The 22,231-nt window shown below is 39.2% G+C and overlaps 1 protein-coding gene across 1 annotated transcript in view; it reads left to right on the forward strand.

Annotated features, from left to right (window-relative positions):
• The window catches only part of pea15 (proliferation and apoptosis adaptor protein 15), a 59,283-nt gene extending 38,293 nt beyond the window's left edge, over window positions 1-20,990 (forward strand). The window contains exons 3-5 of the mRNA XM_084711971.1: window positions 18,125-18,299; window positions 19,235-19,390; window positions 20,792-20,990. Coding sequence (XP_084568097.1) covers window positions 18,128-18,299; window positions 19,235-19,390; window positions 20,792-20,856 — 393 coding nt within the window. The 5' untranslated portion in view covers window positions 18,125-18,127 and the 3' untranslated portion in view covers window positions 20,857-20,990. The remainder of the gene's footprint in view (window positions 1-18,124; window positions 18,300-19,234; window positions 19,391-20,791) is intronic.
• Window positions 20,991-22,231: the final 1,241 nt, after the last annotated feature.

Here is a 22,231-nt window from a genome sequence, read left to right on the forward strand (position 1 = left end):
TGACTTTAGTGATCTCCTGGTGGTTCCTGCAGCACAACCGTCAAGTCAAGATTTAAAAATCTTTGTTTTAAGACTAAATACCTACTAACCAAATGACAAATGTTGTACTTTGTGCTCAGTACTAATTAACAAATGTTTAAAAATAATTTTTCCCACTTGCCTCAACTCAGTAATGTAATATTAGTTCTACATGGCTCTGTCCTGCTGCTTGGATGCTGTGGGACCGCTTCACACAAAGTGTATCTGAATAAATTTGCTGACAACGAATTGTGTTAACATTGTGCAAAAAAAAAGAAGTCATACAGATTAAACAAATTAATTAACACTAGTGTTAGCTCCTGTTAGTGAACACTACCGTTAGCTACTGTTGGTGCTAGTTAGTAGTTAGTAGCTAGTTAGTAAGATAGCTACTTCTACAGGTGGAAAAGTCAGGAGAATTTAAGATTTTGGGTAGTTAGGATGTATAATGTATAATACACTTTTCCTACTTTAAATTAGGTTAGTAACATTGACTGAACATTGATTAACTTTTCATCACTGTAATGACTTTTTTCCCATTTTCCATGCTGATTTCCATGGTTACTAACAGTTAATATTCGATCAGCAGTTTTGGAAGTTTCTGTAGTATGGCCTCAGAGGAGAAAAAACAACGGATTTGAAAATGTCTCAAATGATTGCTGAAATGAAGGTACCAAGTTTGGAAAAAGGCTTCAAGTGAAAGGAGAAGATGAGAGAAGAGTGATTTCAAAAAAGTTCAAGACAAACTGATGGATATTTAAAAAAAAAAAAAAGATGAAGATATTTGAATCAACTGCACTATTTTTACACGCAGCAAATCTTCTTTTCTCCTCAATGAAAAATGGGACAGTGGCCTATATTCTCCGGCGCTTCGCTGCTTCTCCCCAGATTAGTGCTTCCTCCTCTCCTCCGTATCTCTCCCTCCCGCTCCCTCTCGCTCTGTTCTTTTGAACTGATAAGTGCTGGCAGTAGTCGCTGCCTCATTGGACACGAGGCCGTCTGTAAGGAAAAGGGCCGAGTCTCCCTCTGTCTCTCTGTCCCTCTCCTCTCTGCTCTGTCATCTAACCTCCTCTCATCCCTCTTTTTTTCCCCCTCTCTCATCCCATAATCCTGCGCACAATATCACTTCCTCCACTCTTCCTCTTCACTTCTATATCCCTCTTTTCGCTGTCCAGGCCTGTGGTGTGAATGGAAAGGGAGCAGTAAGGGGACATGACCGACCGGACGAGGGTTAATCCTGTGGTAATGGGCAGGGAATCTCTTCCAAAGCATGCGAAAACAAACAGGACATCCGAGAGAGAAACAGCAGGACTTACAGAAAGAGGGCAAGGAGAACAGAACAAGTGAGCGAAGCAGCTGAAGGAGGGAAGAGAGATGGTGTTACACAAAGTGTTTTATTTGGCGTGCATACATAGGCAATGTTCTCAGTGAGAGAAAGACATCAAAGTAAGATTCACGGTGAGAAATCAGTTCTAATGTTTGCTGGCAGCAAGATGCTCCTGTGATGATGACGACTTCACAGCCTGCCCTGTGTCTGCACCATAAAGAGCATCAGGATGCTTAAAAGAGCAGTTATGAAGAATGAAAGTGGAGAATAATGGCGGAGTAGTGACGACAAAGGGAGACATAGGCAGCATTAGTTGAGAATGATGTGGCTGAGACGAGGGGACGAATGGCACAACCTCTGCAGCGTCGTGTTTGACCTTTTGATGGCAGGATTGTGTTTTAATTTAAGATGTCTGTGTGTGCGCGCGTGCGTGCATGTACCAGATGGCAGCACCACGCTTGGCAGTGAAAAATGACATACTGTACAAGCGACGTAAATGTCATGCTCGTTTAAAATCCACTTCACTTAAACTCGCATTTTGCAAAGCGGAACATCTGCTATTAATAGCCAGAAGTCTTACTGAGTGCTTCACCATTAACGGACTAACTTAACTGGTATGAATAAATCATAACATGTCCATTACTGAATCCATTTCATATTTTGAGAGATGTGATTATTATAAATTGTCTCAGCAAATTTGGGATATTTACTGGCTTTGAAAGTGCATTACCACAGTTGTAGACTCAAGTGCTGTACTTAGGTAAACTGTGAGTACCTTGAATTTTCTAGTATTTCCATTTTATGTCACTTTATGCTTCTACTCTACTACATTATTCAACAGCTAAAGTAACTGAGTACTTTAGAAATTTAAGATTTAAAACAAAACATACAATAAGCATATTGATACTTGCATACTTTTACTTTTAATACTTTTTTTGCTTTAATTTATCATGCACAGCGTAATGGTTATTGAATAATGACACCATCTGTGCGTATGTTGCCATCATAGACTACAATAATGAACAAATCCACACTTTTTCTGTTTTCTTCTAATGTTACTTTCCCCTCCAACCCCTGTAGTAACTTAAAGGCAATAACTTTACGCAAACTGTGTTATTACTATGCAATGCACAACATTACAATGGGCTGCTCGCTAAAAAGCCAGCTGAAAGGGACAGGTTGTGTTGCTTAAATGAAAAATAAATATTGACCTGATACAATCCTGGAACAATAAAAAACATGTAGGACAGTGACCTGACTGCACAATTACAATAATTAGGCCTTTATGCAGTGAAGTAAAGTATATGCAGTGAAGTGGAGTGAATGATCAGTCCTTATAATGGTGAGCATTTAGAGACCTGGGGCCTCATTACAGACATTTCTTAAGTGTTAAATCTAATCTTATCTCAGTTTAAGATGATCTTTAGGACATTTAGCATTATGGAAATCTGTTTCCTGACTGCGGGATAGGATAGAAATTTAACTTGAATCTCCTCTGTTAGGAATCCTACAGTAAGTTAGGATGGTAAAGATCCTGTCCAGCATCTGTTATTAGATTCTTATGTCAATGACAGTGAAGATGGAGAACAACATTAACAACTAAATACTATGGCTGAAAGGCTACTCAAACCTATGATGATGCCTCAGATTTCTAGGACCATGTATTAATTGGTCTATATCAACTGCCAATACGATAAATTTTGAATTTCAAATCTTTATCCTGGCCTGATAGTTTGCAAAAAAACTACCCAGAGAGGTGGGATTTCTTCTCCTCCATGATTAATTCCTCCTGACTCATCAAAGTTAAAATGGAACGCCCATCTTTTCTTGTACGTTCGCAAGCTGCCACTGACAAAAGAAGTGAGAGAGCCGTTGTCATGGATACAGGCAGGCTCGCGTGCGTTGTAAACCCACAAAGAGACGTGAAAGGACAGAGTGCCAAATGGAGAATCGAGTTTACAGTTCCAGTTTAAGGATTTTTTAATTCAAGATAAGATACGTGGCCTAAGATGGAATAGGACAGGGCCATGAGTTGAGGAACACATATCTTGGAAACTTAAAGTTAAGATAGATCAAGCAGTTAGGAGATGTTCCTGTCATGAGGCCTCTGGCTTTGAATTGCTTAACAGTTGCCTCACTTGGATGTGACATTTTTTTTGACACTCCAGGCATGACCTTCCCTTAAAGACGCACAAACATCTCCGCCACATTCTACCTCACCAAAGACGTGACATCAGAGTACTTGCTTTAACAGTCGATTTTCATTTCAGCCCTCCCGCTATGGTCATGAGGTTTGGTTAGTGAATGAAAGAATGAGACCAATATGCCAGTTGAGGTTGTTGGAAGTAGGGGTGGGGAGGAAATATTTGATCTCTAGATGCATCGCACTTCTCTCTTAATCAATGCAGAAAAATCAATTATATTATTATTCTGATTATTCTGTGATTTGGATACTGTGATATTGGATACTATTGCAATTGTGATTAATTGTGCTGCCCTACTTCTAATCTATGTCAGTTGCTAATGATGCAGTCTAAAGTTGGATTGACAAGGTTCAGTAGTGTCCCTTAAAAGCTCTAAAAGCTGTCATTTAATGTCATACTTGCAGCCCCATGAGTCACCATTTAAACTCTGATTTAAGTCAGCAGTTTGTGGGCTAGATCTCTTTGCATGCAGCCTTACATGCAAATAGTTTTTCTAAAGCTGTGACTGTCAAAATATTTCGACTGCATGTAGCGTTTTCAGGAATCATGACAAAAAAAAAAAACACTTGGCCTAATCAGTCTTAATGCCAGCAAATGTGGACCATGACCATGTAGTCAACCTGTGTGCCTTTATTGCAACGGTTGCTTTCACTCAGTGTTGGTGGAACAATCTGGAGATGGAGACAACTGCTGGACCGCCAGAAACCGAACTCAAACCAAACCAAGCACAGACAGAGAATCAAAACTCAAACTGCCCCCAACCACCTCAGCAGAAATGAAAAAGGAGTCACAGCTGCATGCTAACAGCACGGAGTCGTTCTGTAGCCCAGCAGGACGCCGCGGTGTAACAGCGGTGGATAAAGCTATTACGTGGCGATGTGCAGCGAGGGCTCGTTGATCCCCACGGTGACCGGACAGTGTTTCCTCCTCCTCAGTCGCCGTCTGCAGGGGGCGTCTGTTTGTTGTTTGGTATATTGGAAAAGAAACCTGCAGAGAGGCAGGTTGGATCACTTTTGCACCTGTGGCATCGAGTACTGATCAATGTCTGACTGCTGCTGCTTGAGAGCCAGTCAGAATCTGCAGAGCATACAAAAGGTGATTTGCATTGGTTGATGTTACATTTTGCGTCAACCTTTGACTTTTGCATGAAAACGTATCGGCGATTCCATTAATATTCATTTATTAGTGTAATGACAGAACTGGACAGAAGAGTCACAACATGCCTTCCTGTTCATACATACTTTAAGATGTCATGTATGTAACACCTGATCATGAAAATAATTGGCAGATTCATCAATGATGAAAATAATCATTTTCAGCTGAAACTGTAAGGTTTCAACAAGTATCTCTCATTCCTGTTGTTCCTATTTTACATACTGTGTTGCTTTGCTAGTATCTTTTGTTAAACCAGCCAACAGTGACATCACCATTGGCTGGCCTGAAATATCTCTGAAACTGGGCGCCATCCAGGCATAGTTCATGGACCAAACAATGATCCTCTCCCACTTAATAAAACCATAAAACAGATATTTTAGATAAATGAGATGTATACATTTTGCGTATCAACATGTTGATACTGTTCAGTTGTATGCTGGTGCTGCAGGGGTTTTCTACCCTGAAGTTATTTTGAACAAATATTGTGATTGGTTTTATAGTTTATTTATTATGCATTTGTTTCAGTAACACTTTATTTATCTTTCATACAACATTTTCCATTTAAATTAATTTCTGATTGTGTGTGCGAGAATATGAGAGACTACCGCGAGATGAAGTCATGACGCTGGCTGTTATACCATCAGGAGTCATGGAAAAGGAAGTATTATGAAAACCGAAATATTTAACCAATTTCTTTAATTATAGCTGCCAACATGGCCAGCAACCACATCCAGCCCAGCACTGCTGTTAAAACAGAATAGCTTCCGTGTTTGTACAAGGATAGCCTTTCATTACCTCATCTAGAATTACTCACTTCAACCAACCCTTGTATTCAACCCAACATACCCAATACTTCTGCTGGGTGGTGGAGATAAACATCCAGCGCAGCACAAGAGGGTCTGTTGTAAGATTTTTTCATTAGTGACACTGTGTGTCCCTGTTTGTGTTAATGAGCATGCCAATGTCTTGCCAATGTCAGTATTATCACAGCACCTTTTTTGCTTTCCAATGTCATTTAGCCTGTATTGTACCATACACCAGAACTCTTGGTTGCTTTTCTTCTCTTGCTTGCTTTTTTTCTTCTCTTCACATCTCTTCTGGAAACTCAGTGTAAAAAGACGGGCCTGACAGTAGCAGTGCTCCAGCAGTTTCGCTGTCCGTATGGCCACAAAAGTGTGCAGCATATACATATGTAAATGTGACAGTCACCAGTCACAGCCAGTCAAGCTACAAAACTGTCCAATTCTGGTTTCCAGCCAATCAGTCATCTCCACTCAGGTATTATATAGGTAACAATTGATGCATGCTACTTATGCATTAAAATGACTGTAAATGCATGTATTAACATAAAGGGCAATACACAAAGATAATACTGTATGTGTAAAAAAGGACAGTTTGAAATGTCACTGCACGCACAGTGTTGATAAATGTAACAGATGCATCAAAAGTGCCTGTAAATGAGAGTATATTATCTATGAAAGCTGTTATCTCCCTCTGCTATAATATATGCTTCAGCAATTTCTTATTGTCAGCAATGCATGTAGTCACCTCAATAAATAACATTCTGCTGCAGCAATCACAGCAGAAGGATGAGGGACAAATACAAATTTAAGCTAAACTTGACACAAGAAACAGCTTCCAAACTGAATATTTTGGCTTGGTTCCTCACCCATTCTTGAGAACTGGAACAATGACGTCTTACCAAAAAAAAAAAAAAAAAAAAAAACTTGCTATGTGCCTTGTCTAAGATAAGAGTCCAAAGATTAAAACAATTAAGAAAGTCTTAAAATCCTTCAAAATATAAAACATTTAATCAGACATAAAAATCAAAATCAAATCAATCATACCATCATACCATCAAAATATGGTTTTGTCTCAATTTCTCAAGAATAAGTGAAATAATTTTTACAGTGGGTTTCATAATGACCAAGTATGAATATGTGAAAATATGGCCAAGTGGAGCACGTGGGCTGAAGTGAAATGCTTTAAAGAAAAGGCAATTAGCTGCACGCTCACAGATGCTAAATTATGACTGTTTACGGGTGGGAGAGACTTCTGACCTGAGAGGTAGATTTTGGAGGCGGACATTTGCTACGACCTGCAACTGTGAGCTCTTCTGCCTCCCACTCGCTAATCCCTCACCTCCTGCCGCTCCTGCAAGGGCGAAGATATGTTCTGAGAGAGGGTTATTGCACCAGGAGTGAGACATATAGATAAAAAGTATTGAGAGGGAAAGACGATATAACATACCTCAAACTGTGCTACACCTTTAAAGCAGCATTGCCAGAATTGGATGAGGTAATTATATAACTTTTTCGTTGCACTTTTTCATTTTTGTAATAAGTGCTGAGCAAACATTGCCGTACATGGACTGCCGAACAGATTTTTGTGAAGTCGAGGTGAGTTTCATGGGAGATTAAAAGATGGAGAGTGGGTGGGACTCCTACACTCTGCCTTTTGGTCCATCTCAGTGAAATAGAAAAACACACTGAGTGAGAGAAACAGAGGAGAGGAGGTTCTGAAATGTCAGGGTGTATTTAATGCGAGATTTAATGAAGGAGATGGAGACTAACTGCTTGTACGCTCAGCCTCTCCCTGAGTAAAACTACAGCGAAGGGGACAGAAACAGACAGAGGAGGAATTACAGGAAAGAATAAGGCGGAATAGAGAAGTTGTGCAGTATTTAAGAGCCTTGATCATATTTTTTGTGACACTGCTGGCTCTATACTGTGTTTACAGTTTGATGCCACTTTGTCAGGTTTATGATGGAAGGTTGATGGATGTTTTTTGTAGCACAAAACTGGAAAAAGACATTTTTTCTTGCACAAGCTCCACTGAAGGTTTCACACTTTCTCACAGTGGTTAAAGGCTACATCCACACTACTTTGCTTTCATTTTAAAATGCATACGTTTGGCTACATTTCCACCTAGTGTCCACACTGCCCTTTCATTGTAGGACACCTAAAACAGAGACAATTGGAATTGCTGCTGGCCCCCTTCTAGTTTTAAAACTTCAGGAATGAGTTTCAGTCTGGACAGGCAGAAATGGAGACTTTTCATCCTTTTTTGTCTCTCTTAAGCTCTTTTATTTGCTCTGTTTTAATGCTCTTTTAAAAGTTTATGTCACTGGATGCCTTTTAATCTGTGCCTCGATTACCCGACACTGGACTATCAGCTGAGTCAACAGCCACGGCAGCCATCAAATGTTAACGTTGCTGGTATTTTACCAAGAAAAGAGATGTTCACCCACTCTGTGGTGAAGGTGAACAACTAACTAACAACTGATCTGCAGTTCAGTATCACTCTTGGACTTACTGGGTCTGATTCCAGCAGTAATCGTACCAAAAACATCAAGTAGTTACAATGCTGTAGCTGTAAGCACTCATGAAAAATCAAATGTCAGTTGTTGTAATTAAAAAGTTGCTGCACAAGGACACCATGCTTTACTAACCAAAAGTTTTCAACTTAAGCTACCACCCTGATGAGAAGATAACGATGGAGTTGTTAAGCATTTTTTTAAGTTAAATGTCCAGTGTGTGCACAGAGGAAAATATGGATTTGACCATCAGTTCAAACAGCTGAGTCATCATGTGTCGTTCTCAAGCTCCTCAAACTAACAGCAGTAAAAACAAAGGGGCAATATGTGAGGGGATGGAGGGATGGAGTGGAGGAGCAAGCTAGAAAGAAAAAAATAGAAGGAGCTGGCAAAGACAAACCAGACACACAAAGAACTCTGGATATATTGTATAAAAATCAGTACAACAGAGTCTATTCCTCTTTCCAGATCTTTGTCAGGGAGATTTTTGAGCTGCTATCCAGGTGGTTTGGTTGCCATGGTAAAATCTAAAGGCTTGTCTCCATGCTGAAGTCCAGCACAGTTGGCAAGCGCTCTGTGTGTGTGTGTGTTTGAAGGAGAGACTGTGTGTGTTTCTGTTTATGCATAGATTTGATTTAAAAAACAAAAGAGAGTGTGAGAGAGAGAGAGAGAGAGACAGAGGAGAAAGTGTTTCAGAGTGCACGAGCATGTGTTTTAATCATATGACTGTCACGATGAGTCAAGAGATCAGCTCTCTCATTTTGTCTTTGTGTGCTGACTCATTTATGTGTGTATTTGTGTGTGTGTTGGTTGGTGGTTATGAACCAAAGCAGATGTTGTTAAAAAGTGTCATCTTCAGTGCTGCAATACACTAAAACGTAAAGATAATTTAAAGAACATCTCAACATACGACTTTACCCATTTTAAATATGTGAGCGTGTTTGTGTATGTACTCAGCTTAACGGGGGTGCTTTTATTTTGAAAGGGGTGGACCTTTAGAAAGACCTTCCTAATAGACCCTTATAAGAAAGTTTCCACTTGGAACCCTTTCCATCAAGAATCCTTTGTATATTTCAAAGGTTTCCTAGAAACCACCCAAGTTGTTCTAGTGAGAACCTTTAATATCACAAGTGTCTCATGTAGGACCCACCCAGGGTGTTCTATCAGGGGTTTGGTAGAACCCACCCAGGTTGTTCTATCAATAACTCTTTTATACTCCAAGGGTTTCATATAGAACCCACCAAGGATGTTCTACCAAGAACCATTTTAATTTCGAAAGGTTTCATGTGGAACCCACTATAAGGGTTCTACTGAAAACATTTACATTTCATGGGTTTCACATAGAACCCACCAAGGGTGTTCTGCCCAGAACCCTTCCACCTCCCAAAAGTTTCATCCAGGATCCATCCAGGTTGCTCTATCAAGAACCCTTTTATGTTCCAAGGGTTTTATACCACCCATTTGGAACTAATAAAAATAAATTTTATCAGGGTTCCTCCATTACTTCTACAAAGAACCAAAAAATGCACACACAAAAAAAAGGCAAAAAATTATTGAATCCCATAGTTTATGTATTGTGGTTATCCATTGTGTTGACACTCATGCTTTCAACAATCCTTGAAGAACCCTTTTTATTCAAGAATGGTTCCTTGGGTGAAAATGGTTCTGGGTAGAACCTCAGCCTTTCTGGAAGAACCCTGTTGGAACCCTTATTTCTAAGAGTGTCGGGAGGGTGCGAGGTGAAGTGAGGAGGGGAGGGAGGTTGGTCTCTGCCCTGTCGCTAGGTAACAGTCTTCAGGCCTAAAGGCAAAGCCAGGCCTGGTCTCCATGGCAACGTCATTGATGTGGCGGGTGAATGGAGTTTTGGTGGTTGTGGTATATATGTATGTCCGTGTGTGTGTGTGTGTGTGTGTGTGTGTGTGTGTGTGTGTGTGTGTGTGTGTGTGTGTGTGTGTGTGTGTGCACGCTCCTGCCTTGAACAAAGAGAAGCACTCAGCAGGTTGAGTATCAAAGTAATTGAAAATAGAAAGAGAACAGAGAAAGTGTTGTGAAATATGAGATGTATAATGGAAAATAAAATAATAGATGTGATCTCTGTAAGTGCAGATATTATCACAGCTTTCAGACCAAGGTCTTCATCACTTGTAGTGTTTCACATTGTCTTTATTAGAGCACACTCTGCCTCAGGACTGCATTCATGTGCTTTATAGAATATATCGATTGGCCGCTGCTGTGTTTACTCTAAATACAAAGCGTGTGCATGTGTGCCCTCATTTATGTGCATGCATGCTGTTGCACATTTATGACACCTTTTGTGAGCCAACATGGAGTTAAAGACAGGTATGAGAGAAAGGATCGAACAGGAAAAAAGAGAAGGAAATTTTTAAAATAGAGACTGGAAAAGGAGAGAAAAGGAGGTGTATAGGGAGAACAGTGGCTCTCGTGTGGATGGACAATGGCCTGCTTGCACGATGTAAAGCAGACTATAGTGGAAGAGGTGGTGGGGGGTTGACAGTTTAGTCACGGAGTAGATGAAGACTGGCATTCATTTACACCATGAGATCCTATGGAAGTCCATTAACGACAAAACTACTGAACAAATGAAAAATTAACTGAAGCTGTAAACAGATAATAGATCTCTAAACATTTGTAGCCAAAATACACCATAAACTGCACCTACAGTCACTGACTCCCATGTAAGATAAATATAAACTCGAGGGCCAATAACCCTATCTGACAATGTTAATTAAAGTGAAAAATAATTAGTTTATCTGCCCCCTGATTCAGATTCGGCCCAAAAAATTCATGGGTTCTTCCTTGGCTTATGCTATACTTTTCCTCCAAGTTTCATTAAAATCAGGTCTGTAGTTTTTCCATAATCCTGCTGACAAAAAAGACAAACTGCACCAAAAACATAACCTCCTTGGTAATGAATGCACACACGCTTTACCCATATTGGAACAAAACAAGGTCTAGCTTTTGAAATTCAAGCAGAATTTAGTAATGGTTCTATTTTGTGTACGTCAAGATAAGATAAGATAGAACTTTATTAATCCTGAAGGAAATTCTTGTGCCAAAATTGTGCCAACATAATATGGGTCTTTATTCTGAAAGGCATGGTTTGGGTGTACACTGGGCAAGATCCCAGCAACCTCTGGGCCTGAAAAATGAAGCCAAGAGCCAAAAAGAGGCTGGCTCCAAAAGTGAGTCAGTCCCCAGTAATCCTCATATTAAAATGTCCAACTTTATAGCAAAAATAAACTTGTTCACAGCCTGGTTCATAAAAAATCTTTATTGCTAATTTACCCATTCATGACAACTGTATGGGATATATATACATACATATAAATTGAGTGCTGTTGTTCATTTATCTTACCTATTTAACAGGTGTTACACTGTATTTGTTAATCCGTCACATTAACACCAAAATGTATCTTATATCTTGTCATCGGTACGATTCATTTCATGTGTTGATAAGAGTTGTTGTTAAAAGTTTGGGTGAGCCGCAGAAGATTTTCAGATTTCATTTCACAAAATCGGGCCATGGTATTCTTAAGTTTTGGAATGACTGGTAAACAGTATAACCTTGTGGAAGCCTGTGTGCCAGAACCTGCTGATAAGCTCCATCATATGCTAAAAACGAAACTGCTAGAGAAAACTGAGAGAGGAGAGATTTCAAACTGAGCACGGACACAAGCATGAATCGTTCACAACTAGAATTAATTTACTGCTCATCCAAACGTTTTGTAACTTATAAACCTCCATATTTAAGCACCGATAGTATATATTAATGGAGTGGACAGTCTGTTTACTTGTAGTTTTTCCTGTGTGTTTTTGTTTGCTTGCTTTGGTCTCACTCCAAAAATGACCTGTGATTGTTCAGATTCCTTGAAGAATATAATTTATAGCTGATTTTTATAATTACAATTTCAGTGACAATTCTTTCCCTCTGTCTTTTTCACATTTAAAGACACACACATACACATGCACACACGCACTCACGCGCGCAGGCAGCAGAGACAGAGGAGTGAGCAGACAAAAGCATGTTTGTGTTCATGAGAATGTGAAGCACAGTGGGTCTCTATGTATGGAGGCAGTGTCAGGCTCGTCCCAGAGAAACGAGGCAGGAGGAGGGGAAGAGAGGGGATTTCACAGACTCTTTTACTTAGAGCATGACTGCAATATTGCACAGCAAATAAAATAATGCATTTCATTTTGCAGTTCTCAGTTTTGGCCTTTCGTCACTAATTTTCTTTCAAAACATTTTGTCATTATAGCTGATTATGGATTCTTATGTATCTGCCTCATCATGCAACAGCAGAAAGTATGGATACATTGATTTGAGTTAAATACAGCCGCCAAGCGATTTCTGTCAAACTTGGCTAAGCAGTAACATTCATGATCCATGATCCTTCAAACTATAGTGAAAAGCAAGCAACAGATAATGTAGCTGGGCCAACATTGTTTTGAAATGAAAAACTGTTTCTTTGGGAAAAAAAAGTTTTTTCAGGGATGGTGGCGCTTGAAGTGGCTTGAAGTGTTATGGGGTGGCACATCCATGGCAACTAGCCATGTGCTTGTACATACAAAATAATAGGGGTGGCTGTTTATTCAATAATCCTTTTTTTTTAATCTGTAGATTCATCTTATAGCTGCAACAGGTAGACGTGAGTGAGTGGTGGAAACTCTTTGCCTTATATTTAGCATCATTATTACTTATTAAGACATGGTCGGTTTCAGTTTCTAACTACCATTTTAGACCACATGCAACAAGTATGCAGCACGACTGCTGTACGGCTGCAGAGGCTTGCAGCATGCAGCAGATACAGAACAGAGTTCTTCCTCCGCTGTGTGCTGCAAGCTTGCAGCAGCATGCAAAATAGTTTTTAAACACATAAAATTGCATTAAAATGACATCCTACACATGATTTTTTAATCATATGTGTGTTTCCTGTATTTTTCCTGCCGAAAATATGATGTCAATATGATTATTTTATTATTCCATCTTTATTCTTGCTCCTCAAGCATCTATGATCATCACTGCGTCCATAGCAACAGCCTGTTTTTCATACCAACGGCCTATTATACATAACAACGATCTGTTACACAGAAATAACAGACCTTAAAATGCCGTAAATGACCAATCAGAATCGAGTATTTAACAAAGCCATGTAATAAATTAATTAAAATGCATAAATAGCACTACTTGAATACCCAGAATGTCTTTTTGCGGTTAAGAAAGAGTTAAAGGCAGGAGGCAGGGAGAGTTGTGGCGTTGTGAGGGAGGTGATGGGAGAGAAACACTAAATGTAGCCACTCTATCCATTGTTGTTTTTTTTTCCCCCTTTCTCCTCTAAAAGTACACAAAAGCAGCGCCAGTCCATTGTGGTGCAAAACAGAGAGCAGGCAGGGCGACCTGGGTCGAGAGAGGAGGCAACACACACACACACTCTCTCTCTCTCTCACACACACACTCATTCATTCTTTCAGTCTGCCTCCCCTCCATCACACACACAGTTCACAAGCTCGTGAGTTGAAACGTTCAAACACACATTCACTGGCAAACAAATGCACACACACACACACACACACACACACACACACACACACAGTATTCAGACCCTCGTTGTATTCACTGCAGTTAAGGTGCATATCCCTGCTCTCTCCCACGCAGGGCTTTGTGTTGATTGAGCAAGTTGGTCTGGTTAGAGAGGAGATGAATGTGACATTTAAGAAGGAAATAATACACACTCATTCTCACACACACTCACAGCACATGCACACTAAAAGCGCTCCGTCATCATTGTGTCTCTCTCTCGCCCCGAGGCTGAGATCGTGGATCAGACAAACCAAACCAAATGCCACCATTAGCCATTAGAGAACGGACAAACAAACCTGACCTTAAATGAGCCCTGTGGGACGGTCACTGTCGCCGTCAGATCTGCTCTGGGATGCTGCAGTAGCGTCACGTACATCCCAAAACTTTGTCGTGGTTTGTCAGTACATAATGTGTTCATCTAGTCATCAAGTCTTAGCTGGAAGAGCTGATTTTTTTTATTACTGGTGGATTCAAAAAAAGTCAAATTTAACTGTATTTTTGAAGGAGTGTATGGAGTCATGAGAGTGCCATAAAAAAGAATAAAGAAAATAAATGCAGAAATATAAAAAGAACTAACATTTTTTTTCTGTATATGTGTATCATTTGCATGTATATCATTTAATTTATTTAATTTTTAGCACTTTATTTTTCTGCATTGTTTCCATCTTGTTTTTGTTATTCCATGAAAGGCCAAGCTGTCAATCAGCTGTCTTTGGGCGGGCCTTCCTGCCCAGGATGAATAGTCAATTCTTGTCAATGGAGGTTTCATGTGTGCAGGAATAAATTATAGTGTATAAAAATACATACATTAAAACTCTTATAAGAGTAGGGTAGATAGAAAATAGTAATTTATATGCAAAAATAGTTTTAAATATATATTAATATACAAAAATAAACAAATAAATGTAAAAGTAAATGAAAATTTATATTTTATTTGTTTTCATATTTCCGTTTTTTTAAAATTTACTTATTATTTCACAGATGTATCTTTTATGGTACTACAATGACATAAACATAAACTCAGAATGAGAAATCAGTGAAAATGCTAATAATTATTCTTTTATATTTTATTTGTCTTTATACTTACACATTTCTTTAATAAAGTTTTTTACTACCCTTCCCTAATACATGTACTTATTCTTTTGCAGATTTATTTTTTATGGCACTCCTATCACTCTATGAACTATAATTTATGACTATTTTTAATTTTATTATATTTCACCATTGGTCTTTATATGTCCAGATTTAATTTACTTATTCATATACCGATTTATTTGGGTTTTTTTTTTTATTTTATTTTAGTTCTTATTATGGCACTACTATGACTCCATATCAGTGGCAATAAGCTCTTTTTTTTCCTCATCACTCTTGTGTATCATCTTGGCTCTGGTCTGCTGCTGAGCTATAAAGCATCAACTCGTATCCACATGTCCGTCTGAGCGTGCTAAATGAGATTAAGTAAAGACAGCGTTGTTCCACTGTGAGATGCTACAGTATCTAATGCGCCACAGCGAATGGCCGCCCTCTGGTGGTGACTGTATGTAACAGCAGCCCTGTTATATAGGTCACACCACTCATCACAGAGCTCTTCTGGGCTTTCTGCACGGCGTGTTTATCTGTGATGAGACTGAGGGGATCAGAGGCAGACAGAGCTTCGTGCCAGTGCCCATGATGCACTGCACTGAGCGGCAGCCTCTCGCCAGATGCATGGATGCCAGGGACTTGGAGGGGGGTTGGGGCTGTTCCACAGAAAGAGATGTGTTCAGATGCACGTTTATGTTGCAGGAAATGTATGTTTTGTGGTAGAAGGGGTTGAGGCGGTCCTGCTGCGAGTTGTATCTCTCCCCAAAGTTGCCAAAGTGTCCCTGAGCAAGCATACCTTATTTTGTCCATCCCACAGGGCAAAACCTGAAGATATTTAAGTATTTTGAACAAAATATATTGCTATAAAATGGACATTGCTTAAAAATAGACTCAAACAATTAATAAATTATCCTAATTCTTACCAATTAATTTGCTGTTCATATAATAATCATCCTTAAAAGGCATTTTATATACCAGATGCACAAATTGCAGATATTCTTGTTCCTTTGTAACTCTTCCCATTGTGCAGATGACTACACTAACTACAGTACTATGCATGAATATTTGCGATCATCTGGAAATGCAGATGCATATGAATAGCTTGACCCAAATATGTTAATAACGGAGATATGAGTTGCAGTCTGAAACACCGTGTGCACGAATGCATTTTCCTCTTGATCTATTTTCTTTGCTTCTTCTAAACAGACGCAGCTGAACCGAGCAGACGGCCTCGCAACATGTCTGAATCACTCTGTCTGTTTTTCTGTCTCTCTTTTGCTCTGTGTTTTTTTGTCTTTTTCTCACTGGCTGCCTGTTGCTGAACAACTCACATGCCAACACACACACTCCCACACACTCACACAAACACACACACAGACAAGCTCCCTATTCCCTATTTTTGTGAGGATAACTTAAACCCTGCGATCTTGACAGCTCATTCTTTAATGCGAAGCTGATCTGTAACCACTACATGCCTATGCACTGAAACCTTTAACCACTGTTACCATTTTTGGATCTAAATCTGAAAACCAGCCAGTGAAAATCAATTAAAGCTATTTTCTGTGGCAAAAAGACGCCCTCCAGTGATCAGGACAGAAACACTCTCATGCCCGGTCCTGATCTTTGTCATACGGGTCAAAACGAAGGAAAGAGTGATTTTTGAATGTTAAATGCAGTGAACTCATGAAAAACTAAGGACTACTGCCCAAAATGCCCTCTGTCAAGCTCAGAAGTAGCCAATAGTAGGGATGAGAGCAGCCGCACGATTGGGTGAAAACAAGCACTGTAAAAGCAGCTGGTCAGTATGTGTGTCAGTGGAAAATACTTCCTCACAGGTTAGTTAATGATGTCACTGAGAAGATGATGTGTGCCAATTGTGTCTGTAGAAGAAAGTTAATCAGTCCCAAAAGTTTTTACTGTGAAAAAAGTGTCTGTGTGTATCTGTGTTAAATAAGTGCAGGTTTAATCATTATTTCATGATCATGGTTTTAGTCTTGTGTGTGTGTGTGACTGTGAGATCTGTCTGTTTTTCATAGGCCGTGGTGGGCTCAGTTTTATACTAGAGAGATGTTCTTGTATCATATGAAACTAGATGAACAACGGCACCCATTGGTCCCAACCATGTCATGCTACCTTGTCTGGAAGGAGGGCGACTAACTAACCAAAGCTAGGCTACATTTTGGCGAGGGAAAAACCATACCATTGCTCTCTCACTTCAAGGTATCTACATGAAAATGGGTTCTATGGATACTGAAGAGTCTCCCCTTTACAGACATGTTCACTTTATGTTAGTCCCGTATAGTTTTGACTTAACTTAACTTTGACTTTCATGCTGAGTATATAGAAATTGTGTATTTGAATATTTCTGCATACTGGGGTGTCTAAACAGTGTTGGAATATCATAAATTGAGTCTGACTGGGAATCTGAGGCTCTTATGGATTCAATTAGCTGAGCTGTATTGTATGTGTTCGTACATGTAACATTTGTATATGGTAACATGGCTTATTCTGTGCATGACTGTGCATCTGTGATTGTACAGTACCACACACATCGTCTTCTTCCATGAGTCCACTAGAGGGAGACAGAGTAACACAGAACTTGTCATCAGAGGTTGAGTTGACTTGATGAAAAGTAACTTACCCGACTGTTTTTTTCTCTTCTTAGCTCATGCTGTTGTAGGTTAAAGTCCATAATAATTTCCCAAAACATCTGGCCACTGCGGTCATCATAGTGTTTGACAGTCAGTACAACAGTGTGACTCATGATGATGTGTTTTCAGTTGTTTTTGAACAACAATGGAAGTGTATGGCACAAAAAGTGCTGTACATTCTATCAGGCCTTGGACACACAAATACAAAAATACTTGTTGTGTTTTGTCTTTCCAAGAAAATAGGGAAAATATAGAATATCATCAGCCTTATCCTTTGTTCACTGAAGATCATTTCAAGTAAAATGACTGTGGATATAAATGGATAACCTTGTGATGAGAAAACAAAAGCCAAATGCTGACAAAAGTCCTTCACTGAGTGCACAGGACGGGATAAAATGGGACGAAACACTGTCTCGCATCTTAATTAAGGATGTCCCCAAACAGGGAGATCTGTCTTTTCAGTCAGTCTCCTCTTTCAGCTGTTTGCTAAAAACAAATCAGATCGACCTGTTAGATATATTCAGTGTGCTTTTTTTCCACCCTGCTCTGACAGTATGCTATTGTCATTAGCTAAGACGTCCTAACTGTTTCCCATCCTGGAGTCTGGGAAGTAGGTGGGCTGTTTGCACACTGAGCCGTTTAACAACATTAGGATATTTTCTGCTGCTGTTCTTTGTTTCCGTCTCCTCTTGTTTCTCTGACAAACTCTTTACTTTTTTTTTAATTCAGTATATATATCTAACCGTTTCTCCTCTCTCTGCCTCTGACCAGACCATGGCGGAGTACAGCTCTCTGCTCAGCGACCTGTCTGAAAACATCACCAACGAGGACTTGGAGCAGCTCAAGTCGGCCTGCAAGGAGGACATCCCCGAGGACCAGAGCAACAACATCACCTCCTCCAAGGAGTGGTTCAGCTACCTGGAGAAGAACGACAAGCTGGCCCAAGGTGAGCTATCAAATCATCGATCTGCCTTTTTAACGCTTGGGATTATAACTGGTAAGAATGCAACTCAGGTGTCAACAAAAAAACGAAACTTACTTTAGTCAAAATTTCACTGTTGATAACTTAAATAACATAGGCCTACATATCTAAAATATCTATAACTAAAATACAACTAGTCAACTTTTACTGTTGCTTTCTCTTCCAACTCAAATACAGACATCTATATTTAGATTTTTATGCATTATAGGTTTAAGTGGACATATCCATAATTCACTTTATGTAACGTAGGCCTAAATATCCAAAATATCTGTAACTTAAATACAACTAGTTAATTTTTACTGTTGACTTCTATTCAAACTCAGTTACAGATATCAAGAATTCGGTTTTGATGTGTTATAATTCCAAGTCGACATATCTGTAATCTGATTTTGACTAGTTGCATAAGTCATAGGTACAAAGCAATGCTGACTAGTCAAAAGGTTCATTATAGATCTATGCAATTCTTTTTACATTATAGATATCATGCATTGAATTTCATGAGACCTGGTTGATTTCCACTGGTTAAAATATCACTGTAGATATCTTCAATGACATGGGCCGTCATATCTGAAATTAATACTAGATTTTCAACTTTCAATTCTAAATATCTGTAATCTGTTATTATTAGTAGTATAAAAAACAGAATTACTGACATCTGTCATTAAATTAAAGATGTAAATCAGTTTTGTCTGGTTTGAATTACATTTTCACAAAACTGATATCATTCAGCCCTACTGATTAAATGTTAAAAGGGGTTTCCATAGTCTACAGGGGTTAACAAAGAGCAGTTTGTCTTCTTATTTTCATATCCAGGCAGCCTCAGCAAAGACTGAAGCGTCTTTGCACAACATGTCTGACATAAACTGTGAACAAGCCTGCTAACAACACCTCTCATGCAGATAATCTGTCGTACATCGAGCACATCTTCGAGATTTCGCGGCGACCGGACCTGCTGACGAGGGTGATCGAGTACCGCACCACCGTGCTGAAGATCTCTGAGGATGATGAGATCGACACCAAGCTCACACGCATCCCCTCAGCCAAGAAATACAAAGGTAATGCACTCGATAGGACATGTATAAGAGGGTTAGATTTATGTATTCCTAAAATACCAGGCTAATATTAGCCCTTTTTAGACATTACTGTATCTTTAACTTGAAAGTTGCTCTGACTGGTCTTTCAAATCCATCGAGGTCTGCCCTCTTATGGCAGAAAACAGAAAACATCTTCTCCTCAGTGACTCCCAGGAGTCAGGACAAGATCATAGTGAAGGGGTTGTTAAATGATTAACAGTTTACAGTTTTAAAGTTTAGGTTTTCTAGATAAAATAACAGAATAAGGTGCATATACTATTCAAAAATAAAAATACATAAATACATAAAAAAAAACTGAAACAAAAAAGAAATCCAGTCAGTTAAAGCATTGCAAGCCATTTGTCAATTTTTCATTCATTCTAATTTCAGTAATTAACTTTAAAGGGGACATTATTTTAGGGCCTTTTATCTTCCATGTATTCTGGTTTAATTATGTTTTCAATCAATTTCTATTTTATGTAGATAAAGATCGAAATTACAAAATATTAATACATCATGAGGTAGGCATGTTTTAAGAAGACGGATGTGTTACAATTAAATTTTCTTTTTCCTATTTCTCTCAGTCTGCTTTTTGCTGCCATTATTAGGTTTATTTTGTTTTCCACAACTGTTTTTGAAGCTCAGTTCAGCTCACAGGGGAAATTTAGCTTCCAGCCAGGTCGAGTTAAAACAACATAATAATACAGGTGCAATGGCAAAATAATTTTTTTTTTAAAAAGCATGAATTCCTCTACTATTAAAAACTATTGAAGGTTTATTTAGCTCAGTTTTGTACAGAAAGTGTCATTTTTATGAATATGCAGCTGTAATTTCTTGTAAGTTCTTAATCCAAAGATCATAAATCAAAAATTCAAAGACACGCAAAGTTCAAAGTTGACCAAGGTTCTGCCAGGTACCAAGCTTGCTCAACAGCTATTGGAGCACAGAGCAAAAAGGGGCGGGGCTTAGGAAAGGTGAATTCAGTTCTGATCCAGCATTAGGAGAGTGAACGGTTAACGGTAAGATTGAAACATAAAACAGTAACAGTCTATGTCCGTGCATCATTTTCTGTGATTCTCTGGTGCGTTTTTTAGGTAATTTGAGAATGGCGGAGTCCGCCACTAATTAGATTTACTATATAGAGAGGAAATTACAAAATGTACATGAAAATATGCCCATGTCATGGTATTTAAAAAGGGGTTTGATGTAATGAAATTCTTACGGAATGTAACTTTAAGTCACATGTTGGATACACTGGTACAGAGAGAGCCAATGATGCTAAAATGGGTGTTGAATACAACTTTTTGTTAGTGTATAGATTTCTTATGATTTCTCTCTTTGTTCTCTCTCTTCACCCTCTTTCCTACCCCTCCACCCTAAAAGACATCATCCGCCAGCCCTCTGAAGATGAGATCATCAAGTTGGCCCCTCCCCCTAAAAAAGTGTGAGGTCGCAACCCCCAGCCCTGATCTTTGCACCTTGATTTCTTCACTCCTGGCACTCCAATCAACCGACCAACCGTTTCCGACCAACCGCATCACTCCCCCCCTGCACCCCCTTCACACTTACCACACACACACACACACACAACAAGCCACGCGACCCTTCTTGCACCGACACATGCCATGACACAGAACCACAACGCAGGCAGCCACCTACAAAGAAACCAATCAGATCGTAGCGATGCAGCCTCTTCCCGAGCTGAGGGGAGCCGGGAAGCTGCAGGAAAAAAAAAAAAGACATTAGAAGAAGAAATCTGGAGACGGACCGACAGTGTATGTGTGTGAGGAGAAAGAGCCAAAGTCTACCCTCGATTCAAACGCTGAGTGGGTCAGTTCAGAATGAGTGTAATCTGTAAACACTGTTCAATCTGTGATGCTGTGTTTATGCAACCGTCTGTGTGTATGTGTGTGTGTGCGCGTGTGTGTGTGAGCGCGTGAGTGCGTGCATGTCAGTTAAATTTGTTAAAGTTAAAACATCTACACAAGAAGAAAACGTCAAACCCTGCCTCCAAACTTAACTAAACCTTTTTATTTCTCAAAAATTCTGAGTTTTAACCATAAAGGCAAATAAGCTGTGTATGCATTGTATGTACAGTGATACATAACTAAGACTAACATAATTCAGCAGTGCTCAAATGTCGTTTTAATTCACCTTGAATATGCAAAATAGCCAAAATATCAACACTGACAGACTGACAACTACAATGTAGACATGAAATTAAATTAACATGTGTAAATACATCGTTTACAGGATCAAAAACTATTTTAAAAACAAATCTGCAGCTAAACTTGACACTTAGTAAAAAAGAAGTTTAAACTAATCTTTATCTCACACATATGACTCTGGTCTATTTCTATGAGGGTGACTGTTTTAGCATGTAGCTGCATTAATTGTTCAGGTGTGTTTGTAATGTGAAAGGGATAGTTTAACATTTTGGAAGAGACACTTATTCACATTTTTTTTGCCGTGACTTAAATGAGAAGATTGATGCCACATTCATGTTTCTCCTTCTTCTTCACTACATTTCTTGTAGGGATTGTGTTAATTAGGCAGCTTTAGAGTCACTAGTGGGCAGATTTTTTTGTTACTTTTGGAAAGCAGGCTTGCAATTCCTCCCAATTTACTGGATCAGCTAACTGCTTCATATTTTACAATCAAACATAACAGTGATCAGATTTTGTTATTTTTGGACAGAGCCAGGCTAGCAGTCTTTATGCTAAACTAAGCAAACTGACATGGCTCACCGCTTCATGATTACCATACAAACACAAGAGCGGTATCAGTTTTCTTATCTAAGTCTCGGCCGAAACGCAAATTAAA

This window comes from Lutjanus erythropterus, chromosome 23 (genome assembly GCF_056507025.1).
Source record: "Lutjanus erythropterus isolate fLutEry1 chromosome 23, fLutEry1.hap2, whole genome shotgun sequence".
Classification (NCBI taxonomy): domain Eukaryota; kingdom Metazoa; phylum Chordata; class Actinopteri; order Lutjaniformes; family Lutjanidae; genus Lutjanus; species Lutjanus erythropterus.